This window comes from Molothrus aeneus (genome assembly GCF_037042795.1).
Source record: "Molothrus aeneus isolate 106 chromosome Z unlocalized genomic scaffold, BPBGC_Maene_1.0 scaffold_33, whole genome shotgun sequence".
In the NCBI taxonomy this organism is placed as follows: domain Eukaryota; kingdom Metazoa; phylum Chordata; class Aves; order Passeriformes; family Icteridae; genus Molothrus; species Molothrus aeneus.
In genome coordinates, this window is record NW_027098761.1 from 2,724,329 (window position 1) to 2,749,898 (window position 25,570).

The following is a 25,570-nucleotide window of genomic DNA, read 5'->3' on the forward strand; positions in this document are numbered from 1 at the left end:
GCTGGCTGACGTCAGGGTGCGGTGCCCGGGACCGCCCGGCCGGACGCGGCTTCGCCTTCCCCGACGGCGCCGGGGCAGCGCTGCCACCGCAGCCCGGGCTGCTGCTCATCCCGCTGCTGCTGCAGATCCCCATCCTGCCGCAGAACGCGATCCTGCTACGTATCCCGATCCTGCTGCAGATCCTGCTGCTGCCGCTGCTGCTGTTGTTGCGGCTGCTGCCGATCCCGCTGCTGCTGCTGCAGCTCCATCGCCGGAGCTGCCCAGCCTGGCCACAGCCGGGGCAATGCGGCAGGAGTCCCCGAGGTCACTGCAGCGAGACTGAGCCTGGACACCGAGGAATAACAAACCAAAACCGCTGGGGATTTGCAATGCAGGCAGCCTTTCCAGATTTCTTTTCTGCTTTGCTCCCACCCTGCTGTTGGATTTGAGATCATGTATGTGGTTTTGCTGTTGATTACAGGAGGGTGTTAAAATCTAGGGAGGGAAGAGGATTCAGAGGGATTAATATGTTAGTTTTGATTTAAGGGGATTTTATTTTCTTTCCCCTTATCCCTGCCCTTCATCTTTGTTAACACAACTTCATCTTTATTATTTTTATTTTAGGTCGGTTAATATTGTAGCTTTTGGGAATGAAAGAGATGGTTTTTCTGAGGACAATCAGCAGCCCAGCCTGATCTGGAGCTATCTCGGGAGAAGTGCTCTCATTTCCCAGATCGACAGCAGCTTGTCTGCCAGTCATGTTGGAAACCCAGTTTTTACTGAGTATCAAGCCTGTGTATTTGGAAATGTCAGACTGGTGGTACACGACTGTCCTGTCTGGGTAAGAGATCCATCTCAGTCTTTTTAACTACAATTAACAGTGTGAGCTCTTTTACTAAATGAAACCATATCCTAATTTTAAATGGTTTTCATTGTTGTGGGATTTTATTTGTAGTTTTATTACTGCATTTAGTAAAAAAAAACTTTAAAAATGTAACCAGGCAAATGCTGGGAAATCTCAAAGGTGCTATAAAAAGGTTCTCATAAACCAACCTCTGTTCGGCCTTCCCTGGAAGAAGGTGTTTTTTTCAACTGTGTTGCTTAATGGAAATTTTGTGAAAGACAATCTAGAAGTAAACAAGAATGCCTTGTGACACTGCACCATAAGTTCTCTCTCCAAATATTTGCCAACAATAAAATGAAATTTTATTTTTCTGTAAATAAAGGCAGTAAGTTTTCGAGCTGTGAAAAATGACAGATTAAAAGATCTGATTGTTTATATATTATAGGAATTATATATTATTCATATAATAATAAAGGGAATAATTTTACTCCTCCTACAAAGAATAATCATGTCTTAACATTATTGACTTTATCTGATGGTAAATAACAAAGACTTTGGCACTGTTGCTAGTTGTCAGCACTTTTGTTAGTAAGTGAGAAAACTTAAGTTTGGAGCAGAGCAATGATTATGTAAGAAATGATACTGATAATTTGAATTAAAACATATTTACTACTTAGCAGCCTTAAAAAAATAAAACCTCAGTTTACCAGCTTTTAGAAATTAAAACAATAATCAGTTTCAGCTCCATAATTCTATCCTTTGGATGATTTTTGTACTCCTGTAAGGGAAACCTTTTGTAGAATCTGCAGGAGCCATAACAGCTCCATGAAATTATCAGAAGCCAACAATCTTAAAATGAAACTATCCAGTTTAGCTGTCCTTCTGCTCTTTATTTCTTTTTGCCAGCTGCTTACAGACACCAGTTCAGATGGACTGAGGGATCCTGTTTCTAATCTGTGAAGCTGCATGTGACCTGCATGTGCGGTTTGCTGGAGTAACCAGAGCACAGCAAAGAGTAAAATCTCCTGAATATAAATGAAGTCTGTAGGGCTTCAAAGGCTGTTTCAGAGGGATGGAGGGAGGTGGGTAAGGGAGGTGGGAATGTAAGTGAGGGTAGCTGGAGAAGGGGAAGCAAGGACATAGGTTGGAGACAGAGTTGATGTGTTTTTACATTGCTTTAATTGCATTTGGCCTTCTGCAGAACAAGGTTGTTCAGTTCTGGACACCTTTTAATTTCTGCCCTTCAAAAGTTAGCTTGTTATTGTCCGAGTCACTGCATTTCTGCAGCCTCAGTTTTTTTTTCCTCTATCAGTTAAAGGAGGCAGGAAATATATTACTGAGAATGTCGAGGACAAATTAGCATTTTTCTCTTCATGGAAGACATGTCAGATAGCAGGACTGGACTCTGCATGACTCTTTATGTGTCATGCATAAAGCAGTATCCTTGCTAGGGTAAGGCAGAGCAGGACCATTTCCCACAGCCTGAGTGCTTGAGGTTTACTATATCACAGTAGATCCTTCAGAGCTGCTCCTCTGCTAGCCTGGGGAAACAGCACAGAACAACTCAAGATGTTGACAGATGTTGCCTCCGGCCATATTCTGCATGGAAAAGGATCCCTGTTTCATCTTACCAAAACATAGAGGAGGTGGTATGGTGGGCCTTGCAGTATTTCAGCCTCTACTGTCTGAGCCCAAGAGAGATTTGCATTTTACCTGGGATTTGTACTAGATTAAACCCAAATGATTAAGTCCAGAGAGTCCTAGACATGAGCTTGGCAACTGAGTACACTGATAGCTGTGAGTCTCAAAACTCAAAGGTGCCCATCTGTTCTTTGTCTTCCACAGCCATGAGTCTGGAAAAGCAGTGTTGATGTGGTTTTACTGAGTAGAGTTCCGCAGTGAGTGGGGGGATCCTTTTGCGTGGCAGATTGTGGTGCAGTTTAATTTTCTTGAGTTTGAGTCTGCTGCTGCACCTGTCTGTCAGCCCAGGATACTGCTCAGCCTTTTTTGAGTCTCCAGGAGGGTCAGCAGGTCAGGTGTCTTTAGGAAATTACAAAGATAAATTCATGTTTGCCAACATGCAAACGAGCGTCTTGTGAGGACCTCTCCTTCTCGTGGCAATTGCAGGGTGCAGGAGGGAAATGCTGACTCTGGGGACCTTATAATATCACAGGGCTGTAGAGACAGCAGTGGAACATCACGCTTTTCAAAATCTGGGGCAAAATGTCAGAGTTTCCAAGGCCAGGTTGCTCTATGTGTGCTGCTCTTGGGGTGTACCACTGTGGCTTGCTCTGGCAGAGCTGTGTGCAGGGGGCAGGAGCACAGAGCACTGACATCGTTGTCAACCATGTGGCCTCAAAATGTTTTCTCAAAAAATGCAAACCTAGGGTAAGAGAAGACATAAAGAACTAGGGAAAACACATGTGTGCTAACATCCCTCCTGAGTATTGTGGTTTTAACAGCTGATCAGTTGCTAATGTATCCTTAAGCTGCTCAATAATAAGGCATATTGAGTAAGAATGACCCAGTTTTTCTAATTTTGCAGGGTTGAACCTCTGTATGGAGCTAATAACTCAAAAGGAGAAATTCGCAAGATGAGTTTTAAGACTTGCTTTGGAAAACACTGCTTTAATTAACAATCTGTGTTAGATTTGACAGTCTTCAGGACTGAGATGCCATTTTATTGACTTAGCTGTATTTTGCAATTCCACTTTACTCTGAATTTGTTTATGCTTCTCCAGAAAAAATGCAGGCAGAATTTTTAATATCTAATTAAGTGAATCTTCCTCAAGTCCAGAATTAAGCATAGTATAGAAGCTGTAATTCATGTTTTGATTCACTTAATTGTAGTGCTGGAAAATAAATGGCAAAATAAAAAGTCCTTTGTAATGTTCCCTACCTGAATTAACTCTTGTCCTCCCCTCTCTTACCTGGAGCAAAACCCTAAGGATATGAGAATGTTTCTGTCCTGGCCTGGGGGTCTTGCTGCCATTTTTAACTTTTTCTACTAAGACCCACCTGGTTTTGTTTGTTTGTTTTGTTTGTTTGTTTTGTTTTTGTGGCTTTTGTTTGGTTTATTTGGGTTTATTTTCCCCATGAGAAACAATACCCCCCAGAATTTTTCTAGCTTTCCCCTATTTTATAAAAACTGCTGAGCTTCTAGAGAATTACTGACATCATCAAGTACAGAAATGTTTACAAAAGGGGAATATAGAGCAGCTGGGTTTTGGAGATTGTCTTGTGCTGGGTTAGATACTTGAAGAGGGCTGGATGCTCTGCTGTGTCTGCTCAGAGCCTTGAACAGAGCTGCAGATCTCCATGGGGCTCACTAGTACACAAATATATTAACTACAATTTTGAGAAGGTACTCTGTGAATTTTTTTCTAATTCTCCCTTGCAACAATCTCTTTCCCTGAACCTTTTTATATTTTTTCCTTGCTATTTACTGTACCAACAGGAGTAGTCCCTCAAACACTGTGAGTTTTCTTATGCCAGCGATATCATCCATTGTGTAGTTCTCTATCTTTTTTCTCTTTATCCTAATTCTTGTGCTCCTTAATGTGCCTTGTGCTCCTTATGCTGGCCAGCCTTTACCATGTCTAAAGGTACAGGAATCTGCACCATGTTCAGATTTTATGTACTATTTTTAGAAATCTAGGCATATGACTGCTTCAGTAAAAAATGACAGCTAGTAAGTAATTTTCATTTTTCAGTATGTCATCCCTTCTCATTTTTAAGCTTGAATGAGCTTGAATGCCTGAAGTGGCAATTTACAACAAATTATCAAATCCTTGTAAAAAGTACTATTAAATTCATTTATGAGAGGATGACAGAGGCTAATATGAGCTTCCTTTGTTTTGTGAGGGAGATGTTTAGGGGGATTTCTGGAGGAGATACTTCCATCTGTGCTGCAGATTACTCATCTGAGTAAGTTCAGGGGACAAGTAAGGTATGGAGAGTATACCCATAAAATTTGTCCTGCTGCAGACCTGATAAGAAACTGCAGAGGAATCTTAAAATAAAAACAGAGAAGGCTCTGGTATGTGGTGTGGAGGACATCAGTGTGAAGGTTTTGGTAATGGAGATTGGGTCTGTAGATGGATCATAGAGAGGGATAACTCTCCAGGTGTTCCCAACGCAGTTCTCTTGGATCCTGGGGTAATCCCAGGGGAGCATTCCTACAGGGTGTCCAGGCGCCCTTTTCCCCACAAAGAGTGGTTGGCTTTGCTGCTGCCTCAGATCCAGCGCTGGGGTGGTTGGACATGGGGACACTTATGAGCAGCTTTCAGAAAGAGCGTGGGCATTGCAAGGGCGCTTGTGTGAGGAATTTCACTGCCGTTCAGAAAGGCATTCATAAATCATTTTTAACAAAGCAGGTATTGTTGTCTTCTGGGATCATGTGATTTTGTAGGAAAATCATATCTTCAATGCCTCTGAAAGCTTTATTTTCAATACTGAGTGTTGAGAAGTATAATTTACTAATGGCAAGAATATGTTATGAGACACTTAGAATGAAGGCATGGAAGGAAAAAAAATGAAGTTTTTTCCTAGTATGTCCTGAGTGGAACAGCAACAGAAGTATAATTAAAATTATAATTAATAAGGTCATAATAAAATAATCTTAGCTGTACAGATACTCTTTCCTTTTGCCAATGTCTGATTTGTGAAATGGAGCAGGAAGCATGATAAGGAGTAGCTGTTACAAAAATTTCACAGATGGAACCTGAAATTAAGGTTATTCCTGAATCTGAATAGCTGTTCATCATATGATGACATTCCCCCTGTCATTTTTGCATGAAAGGTTCTCTAAAAGCAATAATGAAGGAGGCTCTAGATGCTCTGTCTTAGGGATATCTTGTGCAAATAACCCATTGTCAGAGATATTTTTGGAGGATTTTCTTGGCAGATGAGATTTATATCAGTTCTACTCTGGAGTGAGTGAAAAACAATATACCAACATACCACAAAACCAATATACAAACAATATAAAAATATACATATTAAATTCCATAGAAAGATTTCATAAGCATTTTTTATTACTCATGCTTAAAGCTGTGCAGTTACAGTGTATTTGTGCACCTGTGCTCTACTCTTTGCTTATGATACCACACATTGTCTTCAGTCTTGTAGAGATGGGCAGATGCAAATCTGGGCTGATCTTGAAAATGGTCAGCTGGAAGGAAATTGCAAAGGAACAGATGTGCTTTCTGTCTGCCAACAGAACAGAACAGATAAATATCCCATGTTATTTTGGGGGGTTGTGTTGTATTTTTCCTTTAAACCTTTGTTGTGTTAAATGTGTGCAACTCTGTTAAAAATTCTTCGTTGAGATCTTCACCAATTAAAGTGTACTAAAGCTTTCCCTTGAAAATTCTCAATTTTTGCCTGCTTGTGTGATCAAGTTCTCCAAATGTCCATCTAGATGGCTGTCTCTAAGCACTGAGGCTGGTAGTCCTACTTCTAGAGGTGCTAAATGTGCATTTCTGTGTAAATGTTATATCATTAACCAGGCCTAAATGATTGTATTAAGTGCTAATTGACACTGTCCTTACACTGGGATTATAACAGTCTCTAACTGAGTTGTCTCAAAAAAAAATATCAAGGGCAGTGCACTTGACCTCCTCTGTTGTCAACATGGTTAATCATGTGAGAGCTATTCCTGATAAATTTTTAATTCTGGTTTACTTATTGCAGAACAAAAGCTTCTATTATAGACATCAATGGGAATGTCTACTGTAATTTATTTCCTGACTTATTTCTTTGTAAGGTCAAGACCTGAATTTGGAATGATGTGAACTGACACTTTAGGCAAATACTCCCTGACTTTGACTTCCATCAAGTTCATGCTACTACTTCTTGTAGTTAAGAGCATTGCAGCTACCTCACCAGATTTCAAACAATGACCCTTTTGAAGTGATCAAAAATAGTTATGTTGACAATGCAAGCCACGCCACTTGTTGTTGATATTACTAACCTTTTATGTAGTTCACTCCCATTTGTAATGCTCTTATTTCTGTACTTGCTTTACAAAACTTAAATTGCTTCCCACTACCCAAACTTTGAGTTCTGCCCTTTTGTCACTTTTTCTCTGTTCAATTATTTCTATTTTCACACTGTCTTTATTTCATTACTGCTAATTTCCTTTTTTTTTTTCCCTCAATATCCCAAGTTCTTCTAGTTTTGCCTCACATGCTACGCAGGGCTGCCATAGAATCGCAGAATCCCTGAATGATTTGGGTTGGAAGGAACCTTAGAGATCATCTCGTTCCAGCTACCCCTGCCGTGCTGGGGAGAGGTTGCATAAACATGTGCTTGAGATTTGTTAGTTCTTTCCTGCCATGCACAGGAACACCTTCCACTAGACCAGATTGCTTAGAGCCTCATCCAGCTTGGCCCTGAGCACTGCCAGGCATGGGGCACCCACAGCATCTTGCGGCAAACTGTGCCAGGGCCTCACCATCCTCTGTATAAAAAATGTCTGCCTTATGTCCAACCTAAATCTACCCTCTTTTAGTTTAAAACCATTGTCCCCTGTCCTATCACAACAGGCCCTGCCAAAAAGTTTGTCCCCATCTTTCTTACAAGCCCCCTTCAAGTATAAAAAGGGCAAAAAGCCTCTCTGTTTTAAGAAGTAGAGTATTTTGGGTCATTGGAGGTTTTATTCAGTTCTCTGGACCACTTCCAGACTTCTCTCAAGAGTTTTCAATTTAGCATACATTCAAAGCCAAGGTTCCCCTGGTATTTATGAGCTACCTCCAGGTGAAGCAGAAATTGTGGAATCACAGTTCCATGACAGGTACGCAAGTAATAACCATATGTTGCATGTGGATACAGCACAGCTGTAAATGTAAGAATATCAAACAATTTTACAGGTTAAGTCCTCAGCACAGAACAATGAAAATTTGAATGTGAAATTGAAAAAGAAAGTTTAGGTATGTGATTTAAGTCCTCATCCTGAAGACATTAACACCTGGTGAAGCTATGTAGAAGCTCTAGTTACAAAAGCCACACTGAATGATTAAGTTTGTATTTAAAAGTTCATAGGTACATAGGATAATTCTGTGTAACCCTTTCTCTAAAGTGTTGTGATTAATAATGTTTTTGTATGTGTTGCTGAAAACATCTACCACTGAAGGTGCTTTTATTTCCTAAAGGAAACAATTTTAAAGTTAAGTAATTAAAGCAGCAAAGATTCTTCCTGAAAAGAGTATTCCCTGATAAACCCTATTTTTAATTCTTCTGACAGAATTCCTGAATTAATGGAAAATATTTATGATTTATTATAACAAACAACTTGCTCTCCAAACAAGGAAATTACAAAGCAGGAAGTCTGCTCATTGTTGCGTGTCTTCAAATAAGATCTAATCAGACAGAAACAATTATGTAGAGTTTTGCATTAAGAATATAGAATATTTCATCTTTTTCTTTAAGTCAGTAAATTCTTGATTGGTGTTTTTATTCTTTTTAGGCTATATTTGACAGTGACTGGTACACTTCCTGCAGGCTCATTGGAGGAGCTGATATTATTGTGATTAAATACTCTGTCAATGACAAGACTTCATTTCAAGAACTAAAGGACAGCTATGTGCCAATGGTAAAAAAAGCACTAAATCACTGCTCAGTTCCAGTAATAATTTCTGCTATTGGTGCAAGAAAAAACGGTATGTATCCAGCCTCCTGTAACAACAGATAAAATCTCATTTGGAAGTTGGGTATAATGTAATTTCAGTAGAAGCTGGTTGTTTTTCCAAGCTGCTAACAGAAAAATTAGTCTGTCAGGATGACAGTAATATGTGCATGTATTTTGGCTCCCTAGACTGATGTGCTGGCAAGAACACTGTGCTTAATTAACCTCAGTAATGATAGGCAACCTATCCTTCTTTGACCTCTGCAATGACTCTTCTTGTGGAGCCGTCACACATGAGGATTAAATCTAGTAATTTGGATTAAGCAACATACATTGGGGTATAAAGTATCTCTAGTCTATGAGATTAAAATTATATCCAGCATTCTAAAAATACTGGAGAGTGGTTGGGAAAAACCTTGAAATTCTCTGGGATTTTCTTCCTAAAGCAATGACTGAAAACCACAAGCCTGGCTTGTCTTTTACTTCATGATACTTTACTAAAACAAGTGGTTCTGAGCGTCCCTCTTTTAATGAGTAAGAGACATGATGGATGTATATGTAGACATTTATTTTGTACTGTACAGAGAAATATCAATCCATATGAAGTATATCCTCTGTGGATGCTCTGTGTTGCTAGGGTCTACTTATAAACCTCTTAGCTTAGTGACGGATATAGGACAGTTAAAGAGCTGCATAACAGTTAAATATTTATTTTCTTCCATTTAGTAATTCAGTGATCATGACCAAGAATTTTCATGCTCTGGTATATACAGGAGTAATAAATCTCCCATTCTAAGTGCAAGGTCTTAGTGAATTGTTTGTATTCCCCAAGAATTTCCTTACACTTTTTGTTTAGGAAGAGGACATCACCAAACTGAGTGACTCCTCTAGTGGTTATTTTTTCTTTTCCACTTAGTTTTTTTTCTCTCTTCCTCCCTAAGTAATGTGGCCATGAGAGACACCAGGCTGGACCTCTGGGTTTATCCTGGGACCTGTCAGAGCAAACTGCTGTGCACACACAGAACCCTTTTGTTTCTAGAAGTTATTTGTGAACACAGCAGTTTGCTCATACAGATTACTAAGATCTTAATCCTCTGTAGTGGTAAATGTTAATGCCAAAACAAATTATTAAAAAAACCCAGCAAAAGCTCTTTTATTATGTTATCCATAGGTCTAGGCAGAGGACATTAGCGGGGAGCATGCACAGCACATTTGAAAGCACATGCATGGCTGGCACATTCTTACTGTCATTACGCCAAGCTCACCCAATGTGGCTGGAAGATTTTTAACATTTAAATGGCATAATCTTAAAAGTACCTATTTTGTGTTTTCAAAAAATGTATGTGAAGTACATGTAGATGAATCAGATCCTGCAGTATGTACAAACCCATCAAAGGCTGGTCTGGAGTGGAAATTTTCTTCTTTCACTACTGTGTGTACTTCCTGCATGGACAGGCCACAACAATTCAACAGGTTTGAGGGTGACATTCATGAATGATAACACCTGCAGGCTAGTACAAGACCTGAGCATGCAAAGCTATTGAGCCAAAGCCAAATCTGGCATCCATAAGTCTGGCTGAACTCTTCCAACTTAACAAAATCAATAAAGTAATACTAATGTAATGTATACAGTGGTTTGTAGAGTGACTAGTGTTTTGAATTGATTAATATGAAGTTGGGTTTTTTTCTATCATTACAGATTTATTGTATAAAATTCCTATGTTTTCATTTCCCTCTTTGTTCTCCTATAAGTAAAATATCTTTATAGTTATTTAGGAATCTAAGAATTGTGCATTATTTGGCCAAAATGGTTATTTTCCATCACTTTTTACCCCAGAAGTGCCTTGCACCTGTCCCCTGTGCACTTCAGACAGGAGGAGCTGTGTCACAGCCTCTGAAGGAGTCCAGCTTGCGAAGGAACTCGGAGCCACTTACCTTGAACTGCACACTCTTAATGACTTCTACATCCAGAAATACTTTGGAGGAGTGGTGAGTGAGAATCTGCAGCTTTGGAAGCAGGGTGGAACATGCATGAGGTGCATGGCAGATGTGAGGGCTTCAGAGAGCCGGGGGAGGCACACCATGGGCCCTTCCACCAAGTGTCAAGTTCCCACCAAGGCAAAATTCCAGTTAGAAAGAGATTCTTCCCAGTGAGGGTGGTCAGACAGTGGAACAGAATGGTCTGGGGGGCTGTGAGTGCCCTGTCCTTGGCAGTGTTCTTGGCTGGGTTGGAAGGGGCTTGGAGCAACCTGATCTGTGGAAAGTGTCCCTGCCTATGGCAGGGGGATTGGAAGAACTCAGTGGTCTTCAAGGGGCTTTCCAAGCAAAACTATTCTAGGATTCTGTGAGTCTATGATGCTATCTGAATTAGCAGTACCAAGGTTGCTCTGGTTTTAAGTAGGAAGATTTAGGAAAGCTATTTGACGCACTGCAGTAAGTTTTCCACTTGTATTCTTGTCCTTTTATCTTGCTGGCTAACATCCAGCTGAACGAGGCCACTCCCCAAGATAGAATTAGCATCTAAAGAGGTCGGTAAATTGAATGTCGTTGTGTCTGTCAGTTCTAGAAAGATTAAATACACAAGAATTAACCACAATCATTTGAATAAATAGTCTAGTAAATTGTGCTAGTTCTATCTAAATATGGTAGCTTCTCAGAAATGAGTTTTGGGACTCTCCTGGATGACTGGTAATAGTGTCAGCAGCTTTAGTCCTGCATACAGAACCTGTTATACCCCTTAATTTGATGTATAGGTTGTTATTAAATAACAATTTTTAAAAAAAAAAAATACATTTCTTGTCTTAGCTTGAATATTTTATGATCCAAAGTTTGAATCAGAAGTCATCTGAAAAAATGAAGAAAAGGAAAAAGACACAGAAGTGCCGTCGAGTCCAACCACCTCAGCTTGAACAGCCAGGTGCTCATTGATATCTGGTCTCTAGTATAATTCCTTATGTGTATCACTTTATTTGCACAATCAGTATTTTTTACTACATTTTTAAGTAACAATTGTTACTATGAGCTGTGCTTTCTATTATCAGCTGTTCTGGTTATGTTGCATCTCCTTTTAGTGATAGTTTAATTTACTTGGGGAGAATTGTATGGCAATATATAACATCGCAATGGATTTCTAGTTTATTTTAGATATAACTAATAGGAATGGTTTTCTGGTGGACTTACAAAAACATGAATTGATAAAAGCTTTACATGAAGTCTTAGCAGACAGATTAAAAAAGATAGTTGTTAGAGCATGAATTATTACTCTACAGTATATTCAGATAGTGTTTTTGTTTGCTGCAGATAAAGCAAGGGAGAGAAGTACTCACCTGTATGTGATTTCTGAGCATCTGATGCATTTGCTCAGTGAAAAAAGTACTGACAAGTAGTTACCTATAAACCTGTAGTTTTCTCTTCTTCCATGTTCTAAAAATTTGCTCAGACCTCTTAGATTTGGAATACACAGTCCAAGTTTCTTTATAGTGTAACTTTCTATACAGGGTTCATGAAAGGACAGACACTTACTATTAAACTAAGCATTTCTTAATTTACTTACTGTATTAAGTATTTCCATTTTTCAAGTATTTTACTCAAGATATTCGAACAGCATATAAGAAATATTCATATTTGAAGATCTCTTTTAAAAATTAAACTGACTTGATAAGGTCAGTTGTCCTGTGTTTAGCACTTGCAAAGGCTGTAAAACTTAGGTTTTACAGCCTGACTTCTTTTGCAGAAAAGATGCCGATCCTAAAGGGCGAAGCCTCGCACTACAATGCAGACCTGCACAATCTGCTCTGCTGCTGCCAGTGTGCAGATGTGGCCTTCTACACTGAGGACCTCAGCACAGTGGTGGAGGCTCACAAGATCATCCTCTGCTCTGTCAGCCACCTCTTCATGCTGCTGTTCGGGGTGAAGAGCCCGTCCGACGCGCACGACGCCTCCGTGGTGCAGCTGGCACAGAGCCTCTTCACGGTGCAGGCGGGGGATCCCTTCCCCTCCTCCCCCCGGGCTGTCCCACCCTGTGTCCCACCAGTCAGGGTGGTGGTGAAGGATTCTGTCTTCTGCTCTTGTCTCCCAGATATCCTCCACTTCATTTATTCAGGTACCTGCAGGGAACAGATCGGGCAACTTATTTCCTATTGTCTCATGGAGGAATATGTGCATCGCCCTAAGGAACTTGGCTTTGCTGTTGCTAGATGATGTCTCACCTTGTTTCCACACCAATTTTATCCCTTGTGATTACTATGCACAATGAAAACACCATCGCCTATAACAAAAATTAGGTTAGTTGTCATTCCAGATTTAATGGGCCTAAATTAAATTAGTCCATAGGCTAATATCAATAACATTCAAAATTTTGCCAAAACAAATTTGGAGTTTGAGTCAGTTTTAGATCCTAGGCTTTTAAATATTGTAAATGGTTGCATGTTCTAAACACAAGGGCAAGAGTGCAGAGTTGCTTAAGAAAACTCAAGTAATTTTTATTCTGAGTGTGGTGCAGCTGAAGAGAAAACAGTGATAAGTGGCTGGAGTGTGGAGACCTTTGATGTGTTGCATGAGTTCTGCTACCAGTTGGTACAGTCTGTGACCTCACCTACCTAATGCCAGCTTTCAAAATGGCATTGATATTTTTTTAACGTTTCAGATGTTGCTTAGAATTACTCAGCAGAAAGATTTGGGGTTTTTTCTGGAATGCCTGTTTGTTCTTTGTAAAATATTTTACAACCTGTCAGAGAATCTTTCAGCTTTCAGTTGGAGTTTTTAAATCTAAGACACTTCTTTCCAAAATAGTAACAAACATAAAGAATAGATGAAGAAGTTTTCCACTGAAAAAAAATCCATGAATAGATTAATTTTTTTGTTATTTATTTGAGCCAAGGACAGGGGATGAAAACTGGATTTTCAGCAGGTGATGGATAAATACAATATTTTTAATTCATAGAATAATTTAATAATTTGGGTTGGAAAAGACCTTTAAGATTATCAAGTCTAACCACTAACCCATCACTGCCAAACCCATCACTTAAACCATGTCCCTAGGTGCCACATCTTTGAAGTGTCTCCAGGGATGGTGACCCTACCACTGCCTTGGGCACCTTGTTCCAGTGCTTGACAACCCTTGAGGTGAAGAAATTTTCCTGATACGGAATCTAAACCTCCCCTGGTGCAACTTGAGGCTGTTTCCCCTTGTTTTGTTACTTATTACCTGGGAGAAGAGGCTGTCCCCAGCCAGGCTACAACCTCCTTCCTGGCAGTTGAAGAGAGCAACCAGTTCACCCCTGAGTCTCCTTTCCTCCAGTCTAAATATCTTTGTAAACATCTTCATCTGTTACCATCTACAGCTTGGATCTAGTGCCTTGTGTGTACTAATTTTCCTTTTTTACTTTCCTTTATGTCAGCCAAGGAGCTGTGAAACTTTGCACTTGCAGGCAGAGCTCTGCTTTATGTTTTGGTGCCTCTGAGAGGTGAAAGTCCTTGAGGTAGAGGCTGAGAAGAGAACAAATAATGAGTTTTCAGATTTTCAGGGCTGTGACATAATGCCCATGAGGTTATAAACCCTTAACCAGTCTGGTATAGATGGGATATAATTGAGCTGAGGATGCTGTGTGCTGTAGATGCTGATTGAGCCTCCTGACAGCAGAGCATCTTCAGGGCTGTGCTGAGTTGGGCTTGTTACTGAGCTTGATCTGTTTCTGTCTCCTTCTTGTCCTGGCTTAGAACTGAAAGTTACCACAAAACCTCACTTTGCCTCTGAGACTTACTCCAGCAAAGTGCATGAGGATAAACTATCTTTGTTTTCACTCTCTTCATTTTTCCAAGAAAGCTATTGAGACACCTCAGTGAATGTCATGGCTTTGACTGTGAAAACAAGAATAAAAGAAATTATGCTGCAAATTTTGTGCTGATTTTAGCTGTGAGGATTAAGAATGTAACTGTGCATTAAATTTTTCTAGCCTGACCCCTACAGAACAATGCAGCCAGCAGCAGAAGCAGAAGCTAAAAAATTTCCACAAATGTTGAAACATTAAGGATTTTTTTTTTTCTGAATTTCTACCTGCAATTTGTAGTGACTGAACTGGGAGGAATGAATAGATTGAGTGTGAAAGCAAGTGAGATGTTCTAGTCTGTTGGTACTTGGTTGCACAATAAAAAGTACCATGGAAATTTAATGAGCAAAAATTGCATTCTGCCCTTCCTAAAAGCAAAGATCTGGCTGATTTATGTGCAAACCCCCTACCATTTCTGCAGGATGTGTTTGGCATTGATGTCATCTTTCCTCTGCCTGCTGAGGCCTGTGCCTTGCTGAATTATTATCTGTCTCCCCCTGGTTTTGTGATAGGTGCTTTCCAGTGGGAACGATTAGAAGAGGACATAAGAAAGAAGCTGAAGGATCCAGATAAAACAGAACATGTGCTTGAGAAAGTTAAATGCATCCTGAAAACTCCAGGAAAGGTACATCTAACTCCCTTGGGTCACCATTTGTTACTTAAATTTTTGAGAAATTGTTTTGTAGACAAGGTTTTCTTGTCAGTCTTTGTTTTAAAGTTACTTTGGATTAAACAGCCTGTACTTTTTCATGCTTTCAGTGGGTAGTTTGCAGGCACATACACAGAGATCCTGATGTAACATGCAGAATTAATGTAATTGGTAAAAACCACACAAGCAGGTATTCTAAAGGGATTACTTGTATTCATAGCTTTAAACATTGTCTGCCAATATGATTATCTGTTGCTAATTCCCATGTAATAGAGGTTTCCCAGGAAAGATTTGCTCCTGAACATAAGCCAAAAGTTGGGCTTCTGCAATAGATCTAGAGGGGTGGTTCCTCATATAAATGCTGTGATGTGTAAAGCTGTCTGTAACTCAATATATTTAATTCAGTAGAAGACCACACAAAAAATGTAACTTATTATTAAGTTAATAAAAGGTCACAATGTAGAATTAGTTTTAATACAGAATTAGTTTTTACAGACATTTTTTCTGGGAGCATAGACATCAAAAAGTCACTGAACTGTTTTTAGCTTATGACTGCTCTGTTTTAGGTTTACCAGCCCTTAGTGCCCACAGCTAAAACATTTATAGGTTTGGCCTTGGAGAGCCTGATGACTTTTAAGATAGTGAGCCTGAGCTGTTGTAGTTTCTTTTATTCTTTTTTTATGCATTTAGGGTACTCTTATTTCTCATTTAAGCTTTTTTTTTTAAGTCAAAAAGAAGGAATTGTGATTTTTTTCTTCGTAAAACTGAAAATGTTATAAATTTAACATTTTAACCATAAATTCAACCTCATCTGAATTTCACTTGTCAGAATCTAGCAACACAATTTTAATATAGTTCCTTTTGTCAGCTTTAGATTATGCTTTTAAGGTAAGAAAACCAAAACTGAAAACTAACTGGGTGGGAGTACTGGGTTTTGGAGGGTCTTGACACTACCAGGTTATTGTAAGAGGAGTCTGTCCTCCAGCCTGTGAGCTCCCCCTGCCTCTGTGGAGGTAATTCCAGGGCAATATAAACACCAAACTTTGAGCTGCCTTGCCGTTATACACGGCATCACTGCAGGGTGGATGTGTGTCCCATCCCTGCTCCCCCCAGAGCCCTCAGACCTCGTTCTGCTGCAGCATTGGGTCTGCACAAGGAATGTCTGCAAAGGTTGGGACTCCAGAAAACTGGTGAAGCCCAACCTGCTTGTAGGGGCTGGATGGGGGAGCTCAAGAATTCCAAGAAGAGAGCTGAGGTGTGACTGTGAGGGACAAGAGACCCCTCAGAGCTGCTGCACTGCAGGGAATAAGGAATTAGAAGATAAAAGGTGATTACAGAGGAATGCACATGCCAGAAGCTGTTGTTTATTTTCCCATATAAATGATGTCCCATAATATTTAGTTCTGTGGGCAGCCACACATGACAGCGCTTTATTACAAATTTATTTTTCAGCTAAACACTGTAAAGGACTGCAAGTCTCACCAGATAAAACAGCTCTATAATACTTCTCTCAGGCTATTCTTTAACACACCTGTGCTGGCTGATGTAATCTTCAAAATACAAGGTACAGTACCACAAAAAGGCATCCATCCTTTACCCTTTTTCCCCTCTTCAAGAATGTGGGACATGGAGGTGACTATGGTATCAAAACTAAGGAATTATGAGTGCTTTGCTGTCACTGTGGAAAGCAGGGAAATCTTGTCCCTGTGGATGCCCTGCACCATGGTTCATCTGGGCTGAGCCTATAGGAATTCCCTCTCCCTGTCACGGCACACTGTGCCTCCCTGATTGACATTATTTTTTATTCTATTTTATTCTATTTTGGTTTACTCCAAATGTGCTGCAGTGTCAGGATTCAATGTTTTGTCTGGAAATTAAATGTGTTCATTGTTACAACGAAAGATGCAGTGTGAGAAATGTGTTGCATGCTTTTGTAAGAATAAGAATGAGATGGTTTTTAGAAGCTAACGCTATTTCTTAGTCTGTCCATACTCGCCCTTCATGCAGAAATGGCCTTCTAGAATTACATAATTATTTTCAGCTGTATATTTCAGGGACAAATATGAAGCATTAGCTCCTCAAATATAAGCACAGGTCAAGGAGACTCTTTCTAGATGTTCTGTTTAACACACAGAAAACCTCCTCAAAAATATCATTGTAAAGGAGAGGAAAATACTGATTTTGACCTCAATGACATGAACAATTCACCTCAGTGTCCCACTCCTGAGAGAGTCTTTGTGGGAAGCTGATGCCTTTTGCAGCCTTTTGCAGCTTTCCCAAAACCCTCTAATTTTATAGATTCCCACACAACGCTATGTATTTTACAGAAATAAAACCCAAATATCTGGGTTGACGAGTATTTTTAAAATGCATGCTTATCCACTAATAAAATGTGAACTGTTTTTCCTAATAATTGATCCATCTTCTAATTTTTTTCCTCAAATTCATCCATCAGAGCAATTGTATCAAAATTAAATAACTACTAAGATAAATTGAAGGCCCTAATCTTAACCAGGCAACCAAATTTGTAAGGTTTTGAGCAATTCCTTGGATACTTAGCATTACTTTGAGTTTTCTAGCTTACAGAAGTATGGAAGCCAGGAAAAATTGGAGCCCATTGGGTCTGTGTAAAGACACAGAACGTGACTGAACATCTTAATTAGTGCATAAGTGTCCATTCACAAGCACGTACAGGACATATAGCATGCAGCTTAGACATTTTGAAAGTGGAAGTATAGGAGGTAGAAACAGAAGACAAAAAATGCCAGAAGATTTCAAAAAATTACTCAGGTACCAATGTTGTGATTAAAGACATTTAATGTCTTTAATTTAAACAGTAACTTCTTTGTAAGTATATACAGTATATTGCATGTGAGTTGATCTGTTTATTATAATTTAGATTAAAACATTTACATCCAACTCTAAATGTTCATTTTGGGTTTGGTTGCTGTCCTGACTGGCACTTGCTTGGCACTTTCTTGCATACTGAGTGGGACTGATCAGTCCAGCTGGACTCTGCAGCCTGAAAAACCTCTACCATCCTGGGCTTTTGGCCTCTCCATGTCTTCCAAAGGCTGTGGAAAAGCAAAGGGTTCACTTGCAAATAATAGAAAATGAATAAATTTCTGGGAAAAAATCATCAGTGGTTTTTTCATAAGACAACCATTCAGGAAATTCACTTAGGCACAGTATTTAATCTAGTTAAATTTATGCTTACTTATTGGACTTAATGGAATTTCATCTGGAAAAATTTGCTTTTCTCTGCTTTGTATGGTCATTCTGTACAAATATCACTTACCAGCAGGGTTACTGGTGAACATAAATGACTCTTCATAGAATAATTCAGGTTGGAAATGACCCCTAAGATCATCAAGTCCAACCATTAGCCATTTGCATAACAATTCATAATACTGAATATTTACGAAATGGGCTGGAGGTTCAGTTGGTGTGAACAGATTTATTCTATTTTGTCTATTCTCAGTTGGTTTAGTCTATTGCATTTTGGATAAATAATTTTTTGTTTGTTGATTTTGTTTTATTTTACTATTCATTATTCATCCTAACTAGTATGACGTGAGTGTGTTGTTAGTCATTGTCAACTTTCAACACTTTAATCAGGTTCAGTGGGGTGAAGACCTCCTAAGAAGACATGAACTTTAAAATGAAGATCTTTCTGTCTTATATAAAATCATTGCATATTTATTTTTGTCTTGCATCCTGCAGGTGCAACTGTTCCAGCCCACAGGGCAGTTCTGGTGGCTCGCTGTGAGGTTATGGCAGCTATGTTTAATGGTAATTATCTAGAAGCAAATAGCATTCAGGTTCCAGTGTATGGGGTTTCCAAAGACACTTTCCTGTCTTTCCTAGAGTACCTTTACACTGACTCCTGCTGCCCAGGTAAGGAAACTGTAAAATACAGTTCTATATCTGTAACTCATTTTTCCACAGCAGGGCATGGATAGAGAGTAATGTAGCAGCATCTCTTTGATTGAAAAATGCCAATATTTGAATGTGCAATGTCTCGAGAAAGATAACATTTTTTTATTATGCAATAAAAAAGGAAATCCGTCCTATACAAGTAAAATAGAAGAAATATTTCTAATAAAATTATTTATTTGCTTTGTGCTCACATAACAAGACTCAAAGAAGTTTCAATTTAATTTCTGATCCATTATAATATTTTAATTTTTTTTTACATTACAGTAATACTGTTTTCTAGTCTGGATTCTGTGTTAAATTTAAAAGTTGTCACTTCTTGAACATGCATGTAGCTGAGTGTATTTTAAACAAGGCTAAATTGCAGGAATATCTTATTTATACACATGGTTATTTTATATGTATGTAAACCCAGAAAAATATGCCAACAGGAGTGTTTGGCAAAAAAAAAATTGAGCTAAAATATTCTTTACATCTCGCTCTTTATCTTTCTTGTGAGAAGAAAATCTGAATACTAAATCTAAAACTTGATTTAAATTTAGCTAATTTTTCCTTGATATAATGAATAAATGATATTTTGATATGTATTTTTTCTTTGGTTTTCTTTTGAAATAATTATTCTACCTTATTCTTAGATATTCAATGTTTCTGTTTTCACTCCACCTACCACTTCCTTGTTTATCAGTTTAAAAATGCAACTACTGTGCTATATTTAAAAAAAAAAAGTTTCTCTTTTTTGTCTTTGGACTTTTGGCTATATATTCTTCTATCATAAAAGTGCTTTTCTGAAAGAGAACTTAGCTAAATCCACTTATTACTTCTCAGTTACTCTAAATAAATCAGCAGCACTTGACTCATCATCTTCAAGATCCACAATATTGTCAGCAATTCTTTACACCCATCTGCCAAAAAGTTCTAAACACATTTTTTTCTTCTTAATTGAATAGCTTATCTGGAAAAATAAGATGATCCAGCAAACAAAAAATTATAATAATGAAAAAAATAAAACAGGGTGATCACAGGAGTCTGATTTTGTGGTTTTTGTTAGGTATTTAAAATTCAACTTGGTGAAAAGTAGCTTTGATCATCCTGTCAGAAAGGCAAAATACATGTAACTTGTGTCTTCTTGTTTTTTAGCCAGTATTCTCCAGGCGATGTCTCTGCTGATCTGTGCAGAGATGTACCAAGTAATGAGACTCCAGCATATTTGTGAACTTTACATCATCACGCAGCTTCAGAGCATGCCTAGCAGGGAACTGGCTTCCACAAGCCTCAGTATTGTTAGCTTGCTCAAAAAAGCTAAGGTACTTACTGTATATATGAAATGAGAATATATTTGTTGACTTTTATATGTTGTTTTAAAAATTTTAAGAATATCAAGAAGAATTTCTGTTCCCAAGGAAACATGTTGGTATAAAATTTGTTTATTAAGGATAACTGGTGACACAAGGGTGGCCAGAAGAAATCCTTCAGCCTTTAATTGCTGATTGTGCAGTTACAGAATCACAGAATTGCCTCTACAACTGTACCCAAGCCTGCTCCAGAGCTTGACAACCTTTACCATGAAGAAATTTTTCCTACTATTCAACCTAAACCTCCCTGGCACAACCTGAGGCTATTTCCTCTTGTCCTGTCACTTTTTATCGGGGAGCAGAGACTGACCCCCCACCTGTCCACAACTTCCTTTCAGGGAGTTGTAGAGTGTGATAAGGTCTCCCAGAGCCTCTTTTTTTTCCAGGATAAAAACCCCACCTCCTTCAGCTGCTCCCCATAAGATTTGGGCTCCAGACCCTCTAGTCACAGCCTCATCTGTAAAATTTCTTTTATCATGGACACACTGCAGTAATTCAACTTAACTACAGCTTGTTCCAGGAAAGATGGGTTTTAGGCAAATAAAGATGTGCTCATTCCTCTTTTAGTCAAAAAAGAAAATTATGTGGTATGCAGGTGACAAAGGAGTTCCAACTGCATAGAATATTGAGAGAAATGCATAAAGGCAGGAAAAGTAAAGATTAGATGCTAAAAAAGAGAGACAATAAAGACAGGGTTGGAAAACAGAAGAGGAAAATAAAAACTAGATTGTAGGATATTGCCTTAATCAAATAGGATTTTCTGCAGCAAGAGGAGACCACAAAACCAACATGCCACATTCCTTCCCTCGATTCCTGTGAAGCTCTGCCTCTGTGCAGATGTCAAAATTTCCAAGATTCATGATACCTCAGGGTTTTTTTCTACCTCTGGGAGAGAGACTTTGTTAATTTGTTCTTGTGTGTTCACCTGTTTATGTATTTCCATTAAATTACTTTTCCTTCATTATCTTCTATAGTCAAAACTTTATTTAGTAAATTGCTTCACAGTGGAAACCAGAAATATTTTGACATGTGAGATGTGGTTATGTTTTAGACATGATAGCATTTAAGTGGTTTCTTGTCTTTTCTTTCTTCCCACAGTTTCACAATTCTGATTGCCTTTCAACTTGGCTTCTTCATTTTATTGCCACTAACTACCTCATCTTCAGTCAAAAGCCTGAATTCCAAGAACTTTCAGGTATTTTTCTGTTCAATTTGAAAAGACAAATGTTTTTATGTTTTGCTGAGGTAAAAAGTGATGTTCTGGATAATACCATTTTTGCATGAGAAAATAATTAGGGTTTCTTTAGGATATTCCAGCAGGCTGTTTCACCACTCTGGCATAGGATCAGCACACAACATGACACAGCCAGCACTGCATCACCATTTTTATCGGTCCTGTTGGGACGGCCAGGTTCCCACCCATAACTGAATTTACTGGACCAGTTTGGTCATTGTATGTCAACCCCTTCATATTATCATGCTAATTTAAATCAAGGTAAATGGGTCATTTTTGATACTTCTTCAAGTACTGGGGTTTTCCTTTAAGAAAGTAGGATGCTTATAGTAGGCTCCAGCAGATCTTATAAAATGAAAAAATGATGGCCCATTCAAGTAAATAAATCCACTTTCTTCCAGGGACCTGATGTTTATTTTTCCAAGCATTTGTATATGCTTCTGGTGGTGTAACTAGAAAGTTTTGCTCATTGCCTGTGTGATTTTCATTTACCCTGATGAAGGGTGCATCTCTTTGACCGGCGACACCTCATCATCTTAAGGTTCAGGACAGCAACACAGCAGCAGGCAGCGGCTCTCCAAGGGCTTTCCAAGACCTGAGACCTTCATAGAAATGCAGAATTAGCTGAGTTGGAAGAACACAAAAGGATCACTGAGTGCAACTCCTGGATCTGCACACCACCATCCCCAAGAGTCACACCATGGAGTATTGTCCAAAAGCTTCATGAATACTGTCAGGCTGGTGCTGTGACCACTCCCCTGGGGAGCCTGTTCCAAAGCCGAAATACACACTGTGGGAAGAACCTTTTCCTAATCCAGCCTAAATCTCCCCAAGGAGGTCTGAACACAACTTCAGGCCATACCCTTCGAGTGTCTGCCCCTCCTTTTCCTGTCTGCCCATCTTCTTCCCCTCACAAGGAAGTTGCAGACCCCACTGAGGTCTCCCCTCAGTCTCCTCCAGGCTGAACAGACCAAGTGCCCTCAGATGCTCCTCACACAGCTTCCACTCAAGGCCCTTTGCTGTCCTCCTTTGGACACTCTCTAATAGTTTTAATGTCATCCTTACACTGTAGTGCCCCAGTCTGCCCCAGACTTGAGGTGGTGCCATCCCAGTGGACAGCAGAGCAGGACAATCCCCTCTCTTGCCTGGCTGGCCATGCTGGGCCTGGTACCCCCAGGACAGGAATGTCCCTCCTGGCTGCCAGGACACTGCTGACTCAACTTGTCATCGACCAGGACCCCCAGATCCCTTTCCAGGGCACTGCTCTCCAACACCTCATTCCTCAGTCTGCCCATACATCCAGGGTTACCCCATCCCAGGTGCAGAGTCCAGCACTTTCCCTTCTGAACTTCCTATGTTTGGTGATCACCCAGTCTTCTAATTCATTGAGGCCTCTCTGAAAGGGCCTCCCTGCCTTTGAGGAAGTCAGCAGCTCCTTCCAGATTTGTAGCATCTGCAAACTTGCCTGTGTCCTTTCCAGTCTTCCATCTGGGGCAGTTATGAAGATGTTGGAGAGCACAGGGCCAAGGATGGAGGCCTTTGGAACCCCACTAGTGACACGTCCCCAGTCTGATGTCACCCCAGTAACCCTTTGTGCCTGACCTGTGAGCCAGCTGCTCACCCTTCACATGATGTGTTTATCCAGCTGTGGGCTGGACATTTTGTCAAGAAAGATCTGGTTTTAGTGAGAAACAGTACAAAAAGCTTTACTGACATGCAAAAACATTACATCAACTGGCTTCCCTTGATCAGTTAGGTTACCTTGCCATAGAGGAAATCAGATTTGATTAGCAGGATATTCCCCTGAGGATTGAAGCCCTGCCTTGTGCCCAGGTGAGTGGAGTTTGCCTGCCCTCAGGCTCTCCCAGCTGTGAACTCTCTGCCTTTGTCTGTTGCCCTCAAGGAGCAATGGATGCAATCTGACTCTGGAATATCTGGGGTTAGGGGATGAAAATGTATCTTTCTGCAAATGCAGAGAAGAGTAATCTACATAATATGGTTAAAAGACTCTTATATGACTATGTCAGTGATTAAAAACCATATGCAATAAGAGATTAATGTCTTGCTGAATTCTTAGCTGCATTCCTCACCTTGCTTTCTGCACTGATCTTGAGACAAACTACTGGCACAGGAATTGATAAACCCTGCTTTATAGTTCTGCAGTATAAAAAAAATCCTTGCATACCACATATGACTGTTCTCTAGGAATAAAGTATGCTCATCTTTAGGAATATCTTTCTGCTCTCCTTAATGAGTATTGTATTCATTTTTTCAAAAAACCTTTTTTATTACTAACTTAATAATAAGGAAACATTGTGTGGAAACTCTTACGTCTATGCCATAGTAGAGCTTAAAGCAAAACAGGCAGCACTCACCTTTATTTTTGCAATTTTATTTATATCTTTAATGGAGTTTTTATCTATTTTAAAATACTTTTTGCAGCCTGTGCACATTTGCTCTATGTCTATATATTGCATTTAATTTCTTTATTTCTTTTTCTAGTGGAAGAGCGCAATTTTGTAGAGATGCACCGATGGCCTTCAAACTTGTACCTGAAGCAGCTTGCTGATTACAGGAATTATATCCACTCTCAGAAATGCCACTGCACAGTAATGTAAAGAGACTGAGTACATACAAAGTACATTTCAACTGCAAAATTTCAGATTGGGGATTATACAGAATATAAAAACTATGTCAAGAGTGAAACCTGATTCTTACCTCCTCTGGAAATTACAGACATTGTTTGTTTTGCTAACAAATCACTCTAATTTTTACCTTGAAACATTGAGAAATGTATGTTGAAGATTTATTTTAAGCACAAGGACTTCATATTCATGGGGATTAAATGTATTACAGGACAGTGTGATGACTGGCATCCGCTCCCCTTTCTAATTTCCTTTTTGTTTATTTTATTGTTTTTCATGGTTATTTATGGCTGCTAAACTGAATCTGTTGAAAATAGACTGGTTTTGTAAATCTGTGTGTAATAGAAGCATAAGAGTACAGTAGCAGTGCAGGGAAGCTGAGAAGCCAGGTCATAGGTTCTTCATATACTTCAGGATGCAAAAGTTTTCTGCAGCATTTGTTAGTTCACAATATAACGGGTAGGCTTAAGAAGCATTGTAGTTACTATTAATTTATTACTCCAGAGAAAGCCTGTAGTTCTGTTACAACTCTATGAGTAGATATTTTCATTCCAGAGGAATGCCTATGCATCACGGTACTCTCTAGTGCCTCCAAATATCTAAAGATTGACATAATTTTTCCTGCCAGTAGGTAGGAGAAGAAAGCCTGTTTTCACAATCTGCAGAACACCTTTGATAGTGTGGTCATATTGTATTTTTCCCCATGAGGAATAAAGAGAGGGAAAATTACATATGCACAGAGCAAATCTGTATGGTACTGAAGGACAGGGAAGAAAGGCATAGGGGTCAACAGCCTTTCTTAGGGTTTGAGCAAAAAATCTCACTAGTAGAAGTGGCTTTTTTGGGAAAAGTGTGTCTAGTAGTCATGGTCACCACAATACATGTTAGATGTGCTGGCTATGAGGGAGATGGCCCTCACAGATTTGGGATGTTGGCTTTTGTGGTGGGACTTCGAGGTCAAACCTCCCCAGCAGGGACTAAGTTCAAGTTTAGTTATCATCATGTGCTCGTGAGCTACACCGTGTGAGACAAACCTAGCTGTGGATCCTTTCTGAGACACAAGAGAAAAACCCAGAATATTATGACTGGCATGATCCTTGCAGATGCTATTTATCATTTTCTTGACCAAAACAACTTGTCATGCTGCTGACTTGTATATACATGAGCTAATGCCAAAATTAACTGAGCCTTTTCCTGAGCATAGGTGCTTTTCTAGAAGCAAAATCTAATCAAGGAACTAAACACCTCATTATCATTCTTGTACTTTCAATTCTGGCTTTTCATCTGCGTTTCTAATGTGGTATGTAGCCTGAGACTGTGGCATTGCTACCACATCAAATGTATCTGGAAAATGCATCTATGAGAAGGTGCAAAAACATTGCAAAATTGCTGGAGCTGAATCTTTTTTTTAAAGGTATAAGAATTGTTATATTTTTCAATACCATTTTCTAGATAAATTGTTCTTTTCAAATTCCA

General features: G+C 39.3%; 1 protein-coding gene across 2 annotated transcripts; it reads left to right on the forward strand.

The window, feature by feature from the left end:
* Positions 1-25,570, forward strand: RHOBTB3 (Rho related BTB domain containing 3). Of its 2 annotated transcripts, none has more exons than XM_066569901.1 (12): positions 1-434; positions 604-820; positions 8,292-8,484; positions 10,288-10,439; positions 11,256-11,367; positions 12,184-12,552; positions 14,791-14,903; positions 16,380-16,491; positions 18,651-18,824; positions 20,001-20,167; positions 21,314-21,410; positions 23,952-25,570. In XM_066569901.1, coding segments are annotated over exons 1-12 (1,824 nt in total). In that variant the 5' UTR covers positions 1-432; the 3' UTR covers positions 24,068-25,570. The 2 variants fall into 2 exon arrangements, with proteins under 2 accessions (XP_066425998.1, XP_066425999.1); XM_066569902.1 differs by having other exon boundaries at positions 10,291-10,439.

Coding starts and splice junctions, on each gene's coding strand:
- RHOBTB3 (XM_066569901.1), top strand. Junction 12,553..14,790: donor CCTCCACTTCATTTATTCAG/GTACCTGCAGGG, acceptor GTTTTGTGATAG/GTGCTTTCCAGTGGGAACGA. Junction 14,904..16,379: donor TCCTGAAAACTCCAGGAAAG/GTACATCTAACT, acceptor TTTATTTTTCAG/CTAAACACTGTAAAGGACTG.